The 17,458-nt window shown below is 39.0% G+C and overlaps 1 protein-coding gene across 1 annotated transcript in view; it reads right to left on the bottom strand.

Moving 5' to 3' along the window:
• LOC139729721 (extracellular matrix organizing protein FRAS1-like) overlaps positions 1 to 17,207 on the bottom strand; it is a 230,223-nt gene extending 213,016 nt beyond the window's left edge. The window contains exon 1 of the mRNA XM_071640650.1: positions 16,556 to 17,207. Coding sequence (XP_071496751.1) covers positions 16,556 to 16,646 — 91 coding nt within the window. The 5' untranslated portion in view covers positions 16,647 to 17,207. The remainder of the gene's footprint in view (positions 1 to 16,555) is intronic.
• Positions 17,208 to 17,458: the final 251 nt, after the last annotated feature.

The following is a 17,458-nucleotide window of genomic DNA, read 5'->3' as shown; positions in this document are numbered from 1 at the left end:
ATAGACTCAATGTTTAGTCCATTGATTATGGACGTTATCTCCTGTTGAACTAAGAACATTTGAATTATCCTTAAACCCCCTCTCCTCTGACTAACAAAGAATTGAATTCATAAACAAATACTTCACCAAATGCTGATGACAGTGTTCACATGCTGTATGAGTTTGAACTAGTGGAACTCACAACTTTTGAAATAAATATATTTCCTGTTAAAAAAAAAAAATCAGGAGATTGGTTGTAGACATGTTGGTAATATCACAGCACTTTCTTTAACCCGTTTGACTTGCCTATTCTGAGTATACACATACATGTATGTACCATGGTATGTAGTCCTATTCATGTCAAGGGGGGAAAACTGTGAAGCTTCACCATTTTCCCTGAGAGATAGTTACTGTACATCAAATACAAGCACACCTTTGATTCATTGATTTGAAAGAAAAATGAGTGCGCTATCTGACAGCTACTGATTGTGATACTAATGTAACACTACACACACCTACAGGCTGTACATCACAATGCCCGTAAACAGATGGTGGACTGGTAACATGACAAAATTTTCAGTTGCAAGCATTCACACTGCCCAATGATTGAGAAGACTGACAGGGGTCCGTGAAATATCCCTAGTTTGAGTGGGAAGTTTCACGGGAAGTTTCTCAAGAAGTTTTGCAAGAAGTTTTGTGAGAAGTTTGCGGTCACACTAGCAAAAATTTGATACCTTAAAGATTGTGATCTTAAACTTCGCAATCCTTTGGCAGTGTGACCGCAGTTTATGTAGATGTTTTAATGATTTGTCATAAGTTTTGTGACTCAAAAAAAAGGGGGGAAGAAAGGGGCACAGAAGACTGCAGGAAATGGACGGAAGTGAGGGGATAATCTCACTGCCCTTCCACTGACACCAACACCTGTCATGCCTCGCTGGCTACATCAATGGTGGTTTCTACAATAGAGATGTATGGGCTTCGCTTCAACTCATTTCAATAGAGGTGACATCCAGGGCCATAGCTGGTCCTTGAATCCACCAAAAGTTATATTTACTTTGCAACAAGAGAAGAGAACAAAAAATTAGTTCGGATCGTTCTTTTGTCCAATGACTGGACTACTGTCTCGGACTATATCAGTTTTATATTCTGCTTTACAGCAATCACGTACTAGTATTCATACAACCAGTCTTCAAAGTAAAGTCTTAGCTGGAGTTCAGGTCACACACAGCAGACGAATCATACCAGTAATGTCATTTTTTATGATTATTTCTTCTTTAAAGAAATATACATCAAAGGCTGCGTTTATCTTACTTGAGAGAGAGAATCACATTTCCAAACGTGTTTGCAACGGTGTTTGTAAACGTGATTTGAAATGCGATTCTCGAGGAGCCGCGTTTATCTAACCATCATACAATTGCGATTCCAGTGGTGTCACTGCGCAGCTGCTTTGCGCCGTCTGACCCGGGAAGTAAAGGTCAACTTCATACCACCAAACCTGCCTCATCAGTCACACACAAATAATGGGCAGAGAGCACAACCGGAAACAGCTGGGATTTGACCTTGAGATATAAACGCGTTTCAAAACGGCATTGCGTTTATCTACAATGTACTCACAGAACAGCGATCATGGTCTCAAACGCGTTTCAAAACGCCCTTTGAGAGGCGTTTCAAAACGGCGTTCCTACATGCGTTTGAAAAAACGGTTGCATAATATCTAACCCCTGAGAATGCCTCAAACGCGTTTAGGATCGTGATTCTGCCTAAGAAAATTTTTAGATAAACGCAGCCAAAGCCCTCTGTAATACACTGTGGGACAAACCTTCTTTTTTTTTCAAATAGAGACAGCATTTTTCGTATTTGAGAGAAACTCCCTGTCTATACATGTGTATAGGCCTACATGGTATCACTGATAACAATCCTTCCCAGTAATACAGTGTACTGTAAGTGACTGATGCAAATTGGTCGATGACTTTGGTATCAATGTTACTGAAAAACATGCTGGGATTCATATCACTTCATGCACAAAGTGCAAGATCAAACACAAATGAAAGAGTTGACTATGGGCGTGGGTATGGCTATGTCAGACAGAGTACTGTAGTTGCGACTGCATGCAATTTCCCAGTTCCCTGAAGGCATATCATGGGACTGTCACACACTTTGGAGGGACTGTACAATACTGATTGAGGTGAGGATTCAGGTTTATAACATTCCTAAGTGAGATAATGAGAAACCTCTTATGAAATATGAAAGAGCATGCAATTTTAAATAGGATTCAACATTTATTTCATAAAAATTGGTTTTCAAATGGCTGAGATATCCAAAAAAGTGATAATAATAAAAGGCAACAGGCCTAGTCTTTTATTAGGATCTCTTTGTTTCACCTTGTTTTTGGATATCTCAGCCATTTCAAAACCGATTTTCATCAAATAAGCTTTTGGTTCCCCTTAGAATTGCATGCTCTTTGACATCTCATAGAATGGTTTCTGAATATCTTGCATAACATTAAAAGCTAAATCCTCACCTCAACCAGAACTGTACAGTCCCTTTAACGTCTACGACGTACATACAATGAACACGCAGACTGCATTTCTCATCACTTCACAGTCTCGTTCCAGAATGGTGCTCAACCCCTCTCTGGCAGGCAATTCCCCTTCGCCCACCTATTTTTAGTTCGGCATGGAAATTGTCGCAAATTTCGCTTCCAGCCCGAATCCACGAACCAGACTTCAGGGTCATGGGCTGGAGCCGTTCCCCCCAAAGGAAGTTTCCCTTTATGTCATTTGTTTTGCACGCTTCTGTTTCAATGCTTCGTAAAGTTTGTGATTCTTTTCAAAAGAACATGGAAGATTCACCGGCATTTGATAAACCAGACACTAATGTTGAGCATGTGGAGTGAATTACATGATGAACATAGAACAACAAGCATCTGTGGACAAAGTATGATATAAAGTATCCAAATCTACTGTAGTAGCCTGAGATCCTAGAAATCTTTACATGCCAGACAAAGTGTTGCTCTAAGGGAATCCTGTGTTACTGTAAAACATGATACAATTCGCGGCACGAAAACTTCATGAATCGGAGCTGACAGCCTTTCTCGCAGCATGAAATTTTCGCGAATTGCCACTGGCATCCAATGCATATTGTATGGATAAGAACTTTCGCATGCATTCTAATTTCACAAATGTTGGCGCTCGCGAAATTAAAATGCATGTGAACATTCCCCATTTTACAGTATATGGTGTAAAATTGAGACTATGTGGCAAACTTGAGTTAACATGCACATGTCAACACTGCGGATAATTTCGGTCCAGCTGTTTTATGTCATCAGTTGTTAACCACTTGACACCCATAATATCCACATCCACAATTACCACTAAGGAGTACTATAATTTCATGTTCATCAGCCTCCTAAAAATACATTGTATAGTCATCCTAGTCATGAGACTGTTGCGTAATACTCCATAAGCATTATCTGGAGAAAATTTTATAGTCTCTTTAACAGACTGTCTCTCTTCATGACATATCAGAAATATCAAATCGCCACAAATCCTCCAAAATGAATTTAATTCCTTCCTACAAAACTGAAGAAGAGAGTATCTTGGGTCTTTCTCTCACGTAAACAATAGGAAGAAGGTCTTTTTGTTGTTACTTTTTAGCAGCATCACAATCATGTTATTAGGATTTCTATTTTCAAGGTTCATACAGGACACGCTATTGGATGACACTAAATTTGGTCAAATTTCACACTATCTCTCCTTGCTGCATAATTGCTTGGTTTCACTGAAACTTCCACGAGCTGTGTACATTCTGATGACACCTATTTCAATTGAAAAGAACTTTTCCTTACAAAAAACAACTTCTCCTTCAACAATACCCATTTCATAAAAATCCATGAAAGTTGGTTTGATCTAAATACAATGCAATGCATCAAAAAGAAATATTGAAGAAGATTTATAATTAATCTAGAATAACTTTTCATATATAAACTGCATTCTGCTAATGAACATTAGTTCTAAAAAATAAAAAATAAAACAACCCTCTCATACATGAGCACATGGATGGATCTATAACCCCAATTTGCACTTACAAACAATGGCTACAGTATTTTGAGTATCAGTTTACAGTCTCTTGATAACTCAACTGTTTCATACAATTGAGTGTGTATATTTTTCCACAGGATCATATTTTCAAATCATACTTTACAAGTTGATCTTTTTGAATTAGAACCATCAGATGTTTACACAACATCGGATAAAAATACAATTTGCTGAGCAAGTTAGTATCAAGGGCAAGATCTAGGTGGTCTACATAAAAAAAAAAAAGAGGAGGGTAAATGGGACATAAACAATGCACAAGTAATGTAAGAGCACATGAAAAGCCAACATTTTGTATGAAATGGAGTCCTGATATACAGGATAAGTACTGTCACTTGTTTCTATAGATGCATACTGGTTTAAAAAAAAGAAATTACATATTTCAAAACAACTGTAAAATAGTCATAAAAAATGCACTCGAACTTCTATTCTATATGCCTTGAATAACTATCGAGACAAAATTTCAGGAAAGCAATTGTGCACAATACTTCAAGTGGTAGAGCTGTATGAACAGAACAAGTAGATGAATTGTTCGCAAGGCCAACAGGAAGTCATATTGGATATGATGCACCCAAACAAATGATATAAGCTGAGGGCCAAATACCAAAAAGTCGGTTTTGTTCCCACCATATTTTGATTGGCATCCAACAAATTGATTTATAGCAGTAGCCCTCTATTATTAAAAGCGAGGATTTCCACATGAAGCAACACACCAAATTTTCAAAAAAGGCTGCCCCCCAAATAAAAAAGGGGAGGGAAATGAATAAAAACACTTGGCAACCAAAACAAAAACAAAAACCACACATGCAGGTTCAGAAGTTGTCATTCATCCTACGGTTTATAATCACTCACAGAGAGACAATAGCCTCGTATGATGATGGAGGAGGGAGGGGAGGAGTGTTGGAAAAGAAGCTGCCAGGTTGACATGCTTCCTGTCACAACACACAAAGAAGAATACTCGTTAATATAAAGATGATGAATGCACCACAGGCGGCTAGAAGTCAAGGGATGCACTTGGCCAGTGGTCCAGCACATAGCACACGAGTGGGGGTGCATGGCCTTTGAGAGCCATGAGTAAAGGGGTACTCAGAGCAGTCAACTTTTGGAGGCTTGGAAACATCTAGTGCCCAAACGAAAACGTGATGGATTCAAGGGGCCTCTATCTACAAGTGGGGCATTTCCATCAGATGAAATTACAACCTATAGACTCTCATTTCAAATTTACTTGTTCCATATCCAGAATCTGCAGCAAGTACACTGACACCATGTCAAACCCGTTTTGACCAACCAAGACTAGACAGGAACTTAACCTGGTAACTGCAATGTCATCATCAACATTCTCCTTTTTTCTTTAAAGAAGTATGACTTATCCCACACACCTATATCAATGCTGGTACAGTCAACTTTGCTTTTAAGGTCAACCTCGCCTACAAGTTAAGGTCTTTTCAAGTCCTCTTCCCTCTGTATTCAATTGATTTTAATCCCTCATAAGTCAAATTTTGTGTAAGTTGAAGCTATTTCTTCAGTCAAAGATAACTCATATTGCCTTCAACAAGCATTTATTTTGCTGCTTCTGGCATGGAAATCAAGTGCAGGAACATGCCTGGAGCAACTATCTACAGTATACACGGATGTACACAGTAATATATATAACTTTTTTTACAAAGTCACATTTCAAGTGAGATTAGACTAAAAATCTAGTCAAGAAGAGGGAAGTGGAAAAAAATGTCAGCATTTGATTTCATGATTTTTTTCACCACTATACTGTGGACTCTGAGGTTATGGGAATAAATGAACAAGGCAGCAATCCTGTTTCACAGTATTACTGGATACAGTACACAGAATGGAAGGGAACAGTACAGGGACGAATCCCCTCACAGGAAGCCTTACGAACGACGTATTCCTTGTCACACAGAGACTGGTGGTTCAAAAGTTGAGACAGAAATCAGAAAAGGAATTAGCATCTTGATCTCCTTCTCCTCTTTCGACCTGTCTCCCTCTCTATTTCCATCTCTCTTACTCTCTATCTTTATCCTTCTGTCTCTCTCCCTCTCCGGGGAAATCTGTGGAGGAAACGTTCCAGAACCCTAGCCTGGCACAAAGGGTGTCGCCCTGTGTATATTGGCAAACAGTATCATTCAAAGCTGGCTGGAAAAAAATCCTTCTGAATCTGGAATAAACCAAGATAAATGATTGCAATGTCACGTTTTTAAATAACACACACACACACACACACACACACACACACACACACACACACACACACACACACACACACACACACACACATACAAACACAAAGTACTGTAGAAAGGTTTGGGTTGTGTGAGTGTGAGCTGAGATGGATGATCTGGGATGTGGTTATAGGTCTAGGTTAGGTGTATTCTGATTATTTATAGGTAAACATGAAACAGAAGCTAGTAAGCTGACATGGTTTGAGAAATATGAACAGTACAGTTGTATATTGGACATATTACCATTTGACACATATAGACTACGAGGTCAAAATGCATATGGAAGAAACAAATGTTTCACATTCTATTCCTGATACTCCTTCATTATCTAACTAGGCACTTGTAAAATATTATATAGCTTTCATTGTCTAGTAAAATGATGCATATTAATGATCATTGTAATGCTAAAAGTGAGTTTTGTGGGATCATTATTGAGCAATGGAAGCATGTATGTACTGTACTGCTGCCCTGATGAAGATCGGAAGGGAAAGGGGGAAGGGTTGGAGAGCACAGGGGTCAAACATTTATCATCGCTGTCTCAATGGATCAGGGGATCATGCTTCCTTCCAAACACCTCACCAGAATCAATGGCAGACCCTTCTTGGGCTTCAGCTATTGATTTTTCCCTCCAATACCTGTGTTTTGGTATGGGCCCATTCACTGGCCGAGGGTCCAATAAACTGTCCGATTGGGCATATCGATTGACAGATACCACTCTAATGCATCTGTATAGCGCCATTTAGGCTGAATACAGCAGACAACAAAGAAGTTGGCAGGGAGCAAGACTTTACAAGTGCATGTGATGTCTGCAGTCCTTTTCATCAATACATGATGCTTGCAGAAGATGGGTCATGTAAGGTGCCTCTTCATCTTTCTTTCTTTTTTAATCCATCCTGCATTAATATTTTGACAGCTCCTTCATTGCAAGATTAATTATAATCATTAATCTATTAAAAACCAGTAGTCTTGAACTGTGGCTACATTTTTTTTTTTTTTTACAGAAAGTGGCAACAAAACATTAGATGAACAGATGAGTGTGGTAATGCTAGTAAGATGACAACTAGAATACTTTGTTCAATAATATCTTATAGACTAACACAGGAAATTTCATTGGAATACTGTTTAAAAAACAAAAAACAAAACCACCACCACCACCACAGCAAACACTTTAAACTAGACCAATTCAGTCTGTGCTGTTACTCATATTTGATGTCTATTTCAGCCATTTGGGGGGGGGGTATGCCCTCCAGTTATAGCGTACATAAGTTACAGCATTTTTACATCACAGCAGACACTATAGACTAATTCAGTTATGGTGCTGTTATTCCTGTTTTCAGCCATGGGGGGGGGGGGGGGGTGAGGTGCTGAAGCAATCCTACGTAAAGCAAATAATGTGTGATTGACTAAGGCCGTGTTTATGCTTCCCCTTTTCGGGCCAGAATCAGCGTTTTGAAACGCGAGTAGTGCAAAACGCTGTTGCGCATTCATGCTCACTTCGATAGAAACGCTGATTCAAAACGCCGATCCAAAACGCACAAAAAGGTGCATTTACGATCGGCGTTTCTGACTAATCACATTTGACGGGGAAGCATAAATGCAACAGCGTTTCTAAACGCGTTTAGAGTGACGTCATCTAAACGCCTTTCCGGTTCACGTGAAAAAGCGCGCACCCGGCCAGCCAGCTACCCTAGCCTGTGCAATCTTCCCATACGCATGTCTTTCCCAGCTGCTCTCCCAGGCCAGGCCACCAATCGCAGCGCACACCCTAATTTGACCTGCCTCTGCTGAGGTCAGTGAAGCAATCGCAAACGCTCTTTCCAAGGCTCGAAGAAAGTGAGCATGAACAGTGCTCCCATGAACGGCGTTTTGAATCAGCGGTTTGAAACAGCGTTTCAAAACGCTGCCTTCGCAAATTGCCTTCGCAAATTGAGCATAAACACACCCTACTTCGTTGTAAGTGGAAAACAATGGGGTACCCCTGTGGTACCACACATCTGACTACTTTCATTTGCATAAAAGTTTATATTTGGGTATTCCACCATTTCTGGCATGTCCTTCTAAGCAGGGCTTGAGTCAGAACACAAATCTGTCTGGGTTGTTGTCCTTGTTTTATTTGTTCTTTCTTTCTCATGTGGAAATTTCTTCCATTGTCTGTGATTTACTTTTTCTTTCTCTTTTTGGAAAGAAAATGGGATCTTTCTCAAAGGCTGAAGTCAATCATAAGTACCAGTATCTCATCTCTAAGTTCATTTTGTCATATTTGCATGAAGAGATCTAAGGAAGATAAAAGTCTGAATTTGGGGGAAGGAGGTACATTGTAAGTATACTGTTCACATAATCCACCAGTTATATGTTGGTTGAATGTAAGTGGCTAGGTGTCATTTGCAGTGGTACGAAGCTGAAGTACATTATTTTTTATGCTTAACTGTTTTCATACGTTGTAGGTTTATTGTTGGTGCTGCCATGCTCCAATATACATCACCTTTATAGGCTCTATGATCAATCCCCATCAGATACTAAACTGTATAGGCCTACAACACTTTCATAATACAGACAAACAAGGGCCTGAATAAAAGGGGTCAACTTCTCACAAACTTGAGAAAAAAGTGAACAATAGTACACATATGAAAGCTTCACCAGCAAAATAACGTTTCTCAACTCCTTTGTTTTGTTTTTCCTTTTCACTTGAAGTATTTTTATCAGGTAAACCTCACGAGTACCATATAATATCAATCCCTGGAATAAAAGTGCAGTGTGCATAATCTCATGATTAAGTGCATTCCATATGTTTATAAAGCTTTGGTTCAAATTGGAAGAACAAAGTTCTTTTTCTTTTCATTTTTGGTAATATCTTTGGTGACGCAAAGTAGTAAACCAGAGGCAGCACAGTCTTCTGTATGATGAGTATGTGTAGGGAGGGAGAAGGTGTTACAGCACATTTCAAACAGTACTGGTAATTTGCACTCTCTTCACTTTCTTTTTTTTCTGTGACATCTATTAGCTCTTTAAGTTTTACGTTGTACTTTCATTAAGCATGATCCCTTCTTTTCTTCTCTGTACTGCACAGATGTATATTACCTGAAACTTGTTTCAGGGTAAAAAAATACATGTACATGTATCAGGCCTCTCAAATTGTATACTAGGCATTTTGCTGAACACAGGGGCAGACACAAAAACAACAAAAACAACAGCAAAACCACATTCCAGTGGAATGCCACAAGACTATCTGGACACCACCTGAACAATGGTCACATTACAATTGGAGGGCAAACACCCCTTTTGTTCTCTGCAGCTAAAAGACCCAGTCTGGTCAGAGACAGTAACCTCCTCATAGAGAGTACACAGTAGTCTTTGCTTTTGCCAACTGGCCTAGAATCTTGTCGTTTTTTTTCTCTCTCTCTGCTATCTCAAGACTTCAGCTAGCTTTAGGCACATCTAATTATACATACACGTAGGATTTGTATGTGTGGGTACATTATACTTGTGATGATTTTATCCCTCATTTGAAGATAAAAGCCTGGCAACTGATGCTTAGAATCAACCCTGTTGTTACTGCTGTCAATTTCATCATGAATTTAGAATGTGTCAGCGGACTTCTTTCTTTTCCTCCCTTTTTTTTCACTTTTGATGTGTGTTGTTTGTGGACATAGTCCAAAGAGGGTCAAGATACTATAATACATACTGAATAAAGGCAACATGTAATGTTAAAGGGATTGTAAAGTTTTGGTTGAGACCTAACATTTTTTGGTGAAATAATGAGAAACCTCTTATGAAATATGAAAGAGCATGTAATTCTATGAGGAATTCAGCGTTTATTTGATGAAAATTGGTTTTGAAATGGCTGAGATATCCAAAAAAGAGCGATTCTAATACAGTGTGGGACCCACACTTTATTACAATCGCTTTGTTTTACTTTGTTTTTGGATGTTTCAGTCATTCCAAACCCGATTTTCATCAAATAAACTGGTATGCTCTGTTTATATCATGTGTTTTCTTGGTATCTCGCAAAAAGTTAAAAGCCCAATTCTCATCTCCAATACTGTACCATCCCTTTAAAATGATGCATCTTTCCCAGTAATTTGCAAAAGTGTTCTGTACTAAGTGCCTGCTATCAAAAAAGAGCTTCTAGGCACAATGTTATCTGTATGTAGTATATAGTTTACAATCAGCTCTTGTACAAACAATCAACATTTGATACATAATATGACAGAACCATCAGAAGTTACAGTAAATACACCGACAGCCTTTAGCTTGCAACTTGGAACTACAAAAGATAAAAATTGAAAAAGGCACAAAAAAAGAAGAAAATCTTTCCGTTCCGGAAGAAGAACCTCTGTGCACTGTGTGAAAGAGTATACCGGTAGCGCCAAAAAATAAAGCCCTTTTTTACATGTGAAAGAGGAGCAAAGCTCACCTAAAGCTGCGATTGTTGATCCTAGCTGGATTGTGTGCTGGGATTAGGCTCAGGATTCAGTGAAGGGGAAGAGAGGTTTTAGGAGTCTGGGCTACTCAAATTCTCCAAGGAAAAATACAAAACAAGACAAAACAAAACAATAGCACATGCAATCGACCGGAGAAGGACTTCTTAACACTCTCTAGTGAGATCTGAATATATGTAATGGGCCATACTTTGTCGTCATTAATGAATGTAAGACTAATTCTTCATGTTGTCAATCAATGCAAAGCTCTTCAATTTGACATGACTTGCATTTATTTTGCTACCAAACAAGAATATGGCAAGATCCTTCCCAATAACGCACAGTGAAGTCATGTCACTTTGTGCATACAATGTACACAATGTACAGTATGTTCAAAAAAATTACAATCGCATTTTCACATTGATAACTCCCAATATGATTTAAGTGTCTGAATGTTATTTCAGGGCCTTAGAATATAACACCTTAGCTACATTTTGCAGAAAACCCCATTCAATTTGGTTAAGTGGTCACAGAGAAATGTGGATTGTTATAAACATGTCATGGGTCTGTTTCTTCCAAGTTTAGCACTTGGATGCTCTTGGAACTGCATAATGTGTGAACACAATGGACAGAACCTGGAGGGAAGGGATTCCTCACATGCTCTACAAAAATTCTCATTTCTCTTCAAATGACCACTGAAGCAAATCGGATGGGGTTTTGTGTAAAATGTGGGAAATAACTTATAGTTTCATATCCTAAAATTGTATTTGGATTGATTCACTATCTTTAAAGTTATTGTTGCAGAGGGTCCTGTTGTAATTTGGGGGACATACGGCATACTGCAAGCACCAACGGACCAGCTGGAGCGCTTCTCTGTTTTCTGTCTGGTACAGGTAAGTTTCACAAACCACCCCAACAATGAATCATTCCATACGTGTATCTTACATTGTATATACTGAACAATGGAGATGCACAGAAACAGGTACAGGTTGAAACTATTTTTAGCCAGTATCATTGGCAGGTTATGGGACTTTGCCGAGATCTGCTCAAAAAGTGATCAGCAGGAGACCTCCTATCCCCTAAAGTCTCTGTGTCTAACTCCCTGATAATTTCAGGCTAATCTACAGGAGAGGAGGGGGCTCCTCAGGGAGGTTACAGGGCACCAGACATGTACACGTAAATGGGGGAGGGGGTGTCATCCTAATATCAAAAATAGAACTGACACTTCCCCCCAAAAGAAAACACGTATAGCGGGAAGATTTAACAAAAAGAACCATCACCACAGCATATCATTATTATGATGGCAGGAAATGTGCTTGACCATGAAACTCTATGAACAGAGTGAGTGTTTTTGGTTTGCACGGAAGAGAATTCAGGAATACTGTGAGGCAAAACTTTTTTTTTTCACCCCCTGGTTGATGCAGTGCAGACTGTCTGTGTGTGTAGAAAGAGAGTGAGAGAGCACAAGCAAAGCATCATGACGAAATCTACAGACGTCAGCCATTTAATCACTTCCACATCACGCTGTGACACTTCGCTGTGTGAGACAGAGGCACTGAGATCTGCCATGAGTACCATGTTACGCCTGTGTATGTCGCACAGTGTATATGATATGAGCTCAGCAAGCCCTCCTACAGTCGTTAGTTCCAACTGCCTGAGACAATGTTTCATTGACAGCACCTTATCAATGAACAATTCCAAATTAGAATACTGAAGCCCCCCAGTTATGGCTGAAATAATTTAATAAACATGAAAACAGCATCCAAACTGAACAAATCTACAAGTCTACTCATAAAAAAGGCATCCCACACTTGCTACATTAGTAGCACACAGTTATTTGTCCTAACAAGTCTATGACTATTACTAAAGAACATGAATACCAAGGTACTGTCCTACTTGTAAATCAAAATATACTCACATACTTGTATCTCTTTTAGTGAAATAGCTTTACTCATATCAACCGAGTCTATCACCACAAGACATACTTCACATATCTTAAACAAATGTGAATTTGTTTACTGTAAAAATCTTAAAGCACATTGAACTTACCCACTGCGTGTATGTTTGCTCAACACTTTTTTAAAAGCAAATTTTCGGACTGCAATATACAGTTTGTACCTGAAGATATCCGACAGTTGCATGTAAAATATGACAGTGCACTGTTTCTAGCCTACAATTTGTAGGGTGCAGTTTCTTTATAATGTTCAGTATTTCATAAGTGTGTATCATATCCAACCCACAAGGCATTGCGATGTCTTATCACAGAGCTACAAACTGTAAACGTATGTATCATAGAATACCGTACTAAAAAGTACACTTTTAAAAAAGAAAAAAAAAAACAATATGATTACACTGGTGTAATTACAGTACAAATGTACCAGGACTTTAACATGTTAGTATCATTTCATAATTAACTTGAGTTGAACATACACTACCCTGAACATCATACACCACTACTCATGTGTGTCTTCCATGCTTTTATATTGTGATTGTCAATTTAAAGAAAGTACAGTATCCAGGGACAACAGCATCCACTTGGATCAACCACATCTGGTAATCTTATAAAATCAATGAAGTCAGCTTTAGCTACAGGCATGGCATTGAAACCCTTATACTCAATTGCCCTGATCAGTACTGAACTTGATTTAGAGTTATACATTGCCCTGAGAATCACACCCTACTTGGGTAATACTCATTTGTATTGAGATTGTCGACATAAGAAAAGGTAAAGTATCTAGGGGCACCAACATTCACTTGTATCCATCGCAATGGATGGTAATCTTATAAAGTCAACGAAGTCAGCTTTAGCTACAGGCATGGTATTGAAATCCTTACCCAGAATTGCCCTAATCAATAATGAACTTGATTTAGAGCCCGAACATCACACCCTAATTGTGTAATATACTTATTTGTGTCTTCCATTCTTTTGTATCCCGTATATTTACATAAGAAAACGTAAAGTATCTAGGGACACCTACATTCACTTTTATCCAATTGTATTTGGTATTATAAAGTCAACGAAGTCAGCTTTAGTTACAGGCATGGCATTGAAACCCGCAAGTTAACCCTGAATTGCCCCAGCTTTCAAGCTAAAAGTTACCAAACTCTCCCCCTTTTTTAATGAAGACCTCTGACAATGGATGTCATGATCCTTTTCACAGCTTACCCACAAGTGGTTTTAGCCTAGCTCAAGTTCAAAGAGGAAGGGGCCTAATCCAGGGTAAACATCCCCCTTGGGCTGAATAGGATTTAATTGGCCGCTTTAAGCAGACTGGAAAATCAGCTTGTTGCTTGATTGCTTCTTTGTTCTACCCTTCATAATGGGGAAGGGGGACCATGGAAAGGTCAGCTCTACATTATCAAAGAGAAACCTGGAGTCTGGTAGAGAGTATTTTTTGGCTTGGTTATCAACAACAACAACTAAAAAGTCCAACAGAACCACAAAGAAGTGAAGTCTTTTAGCTACAAATTATGTACACTAGGTTCTGTCATTTAGTACAGGGTTTGCTTGATGTACGGATTTGTGGTCAGATGTGCCCTGCCTTCCTCAAACATGATTGCACTTCAGCCCAGTCAGTAATTTTTGACAGACTTGAAAAACATGGCAGTGCAGCTGTATTATACAACAAAGGAGGTGGATACAACTGTATACACTTGCCTACTGACTTCTTCTTTACGAAACATCAACTCTAGGAGCATGCATTCAAGCCTTTCTATGAATTTATTGGAACGCCACAGACATCTTCAAAGAAAAGTCCCTTTTAATTTTCATGATGTTTGAAGACTTTATGTTCTGATGGAAGTGTGATGCATCAATCATGTGAAAACAGAAGACACAAATCTCAAACATCATGGTAGAGGGAAAACTTTTGCTTGTTCCTATGGTTACAAGCAGTACCACTCTATGAGTACACGTTGCTCTCTGCGTTAAGACTGCTGCCAGTAGGTGTCTGTCATGCGCTTGCTCATGGTCATGCGTGAATTATCATGTCTTACAGACAACCGACAAGGAGAGAGAGCACGCTCTCTCAAAGACAGCTTTCTAACAAGACAACCAAACTGTGAACCCTCTGGAAACCACACACACGACAAAGAGATAAAAAGGACGATTCAATCCCATGCGCCATGGTGTTGGTGAGTCACAACATGTAGGTTTGCAAAGTGGAGAATCCGACTTCTTTTCTTTTCTTTTCTTTTCTTTTTTTTTTGCCCCTTCTGGGAAGAAGTACTTACATGGTAAAATGCAGTGACATACCATGTCAAACTTAAGTTTCAACAGAGTAAAATTAGATGATAGTATTCATCAACACCCTGGGTAAAATATAAGAAAGTTAAGAAGTTTTATGGTTTTAGATTTCTTACACTTTCAGTGACATCAGTTGCAATCACAAAGCATATAAGAAGCAATTCAATAACATCACCACCTCACAACTTTGCCACTGGGAATACACCAAATATCATAACAATTATGTTTTTGATGGACAATTTGACAAAATACAATCCCTTTCTCCTGAAGTCAATGTTGCTGCATGTGTACTGTATTGCAGGACAATAAAAATTTGATGTGAAAGGATGCAACTTATATCCATAATCTTATGGATTTCATGTCAAAAGAGGAAACTGAATCTAAACATGTATAACAGGTAATATTGAAGACTTTAACACCTTCACTCTCCTCCTTTGATTATTAATATCACCAGTACTGTGGAAACATGTGAGCTTTTAAGATTTCTTTAAATTCCTTACTCAATATCCCATTTTGACCAAAACCTCTACCATTCCGTTTGGCCGATTTATGTCTAAAATCTATCAATAAATCCAACTTGTTCGTAGTACGGAGTTGCACTGTTTACACTGACATGACTGGGTAAGCCGACACTGGCTTTTACTACACAGAGCTTCCAACAGAACTGTAACAACAGAAATAGGCCTATAGTATTTTACAGTATGTTCTCTCTAATGATCTCATTCACACAGAATATTGTTCACACATGGAACTTAGAGAACTCACATAGAACTTACTTCTGCAGATTATCTGCCCATTGTGATACTTGACTATATATTATGCATTGTGTAGCTTTGTGCCAACATCAGATCAGGGAGGTGTGATTCTGCAGAGGTACAGCTGCACATTGTATACAGTTGTAAAATGTGTAATATTGGTTCCCATTTTTACAGCTGAAGGCACTGCACACATCATGAACAACTACAACACAAACACAGTTATCAACTCATTCAAATTCTGTCTCTTGCCATAAGTTTTTATTGTACGGTCACATTCAAGTGACTTGCCACAACAAACCATAAGTATGCTAGAGGAGCAGGACTTGAGAGTACTTGCATGGTTTATGGGGAGTATGACTATGAGACTTCATTAGTGTCAGGACATATAATACTGTATCGTGCAAATGAGTTTAATATCCCCAATCTAAGGTTTTGAACACATCTTGATATTAGAATTACACTTTATAAATGATTGAATGGTGTTCAGTTATCACTTGGATCATCTAGACATGGTGTAGTCTCCTAAAATACACACAACATTACAGACCTTTGCTTTTACACGTGTAGTTTACGTCTTTTATGGTAAAGTCTTGAGGAAGGAGCATGATTATGCAATGAATATACCCACTACCGGTATCAATGTTAATGACATACACGACAATATTAATTGGTACCATATCAAGGATCTAACCAAATGCTCCAAAACAATCCAGTGAAAAACACTTTCACCGTGAAATACACCTTCCCTTGAATGCAACACAAACAGACACGAAGTAAGCTTTTAACCTGACATGCATTCCAGTTCCAAATCAACATATTTACTTACCGTTCACAAATACCGGAAGTAGTACTACGATACCAGACGCCAGAAGCCATAGAGCAAACGCCGTTCTACTGACCGAAGACATCTTTCTCATTGTACACCTTCCTGGCTTTTACAAAGGAACAGACTGGTCTACTGCCGAAAGAAACGCAATCTACGCAGTCAGTCGCATAAATTCCCCACTCATTTCGATATTAACTATCCACTAGTTCATAAGATATGTAAAGGAAAAGAAAGTAGAGACATTCGTGCGAATCAAAAGACACCGTGAAGAACGCTTGCGAAGAGACTTGCGTGGACGGGAATGCGTGAAATGGGTACAGAAAGGCACCAGACCGGTTGTGTACTAGACGAGAGCCTCTTGGATGTCCGCACAAAAGTTTGTTTTTCCACCTCCGGTGCGGTTTGAAAACCACAAAACTAGTGAAGCAGTGGGCACGGAATAGTCAGAACAAGAGTAAATATCCTCGATCAGAACTATTCACGTTCGAAATGTCTGAAAATAATTTGTCATGTAACGCCTGTGAGATAATCCCAGCTGTATCGAACTTGGGTGAAAATCTTTCGCTTTCTGGATCATGAACAATTTTAGCAATTTTTTGTCAAGTAGTCTAGAACTCTCCAAAAGCGGTAGGAAATTCGGAAAGCACTTAATATTCCACGGTAATCCAGATATAAGGTGAGTCCATAAGCAAGAACAGTCTCCGGACGATATATTCCCCCAGATTTGTGTATAAGCGGGTCTGGATTTAGTCGTTTCCAAGGCAAAAAATAATCTAACGACACTGCCCTGCTACAGTCAGCTACTCCGGCAGCGCAGCAGCCAGAGCAGTAGGCTCACAGAGGGGTGGAAGTCAACGAACGAGAACGGACCGAGTTCGGAGCGACGCAACGGAGGTGCTCGCA

The sequence above is a fragment of the Diadema antillarum genome, unplaced genomic scaffold (genome assembly GCF_040938485.1).
Source record: "Diadema antillarum isolate AM-2024a unplaced genomic scaffold, OU_Dant_1.0 seq00000254_RagTag, whole genome shotgun sequence".
Taxonomy (NCBI): Eukaryota; Metazoa; Echinodermata; class Echinoidea; order Diadematoida; family Diadematidae; genus Diadema; species Diadema antillarum.
Note: the sequence above shows the minus strand (reverse complement) of the source record. Positions and strands in the feature narration are given on the sequence as shown.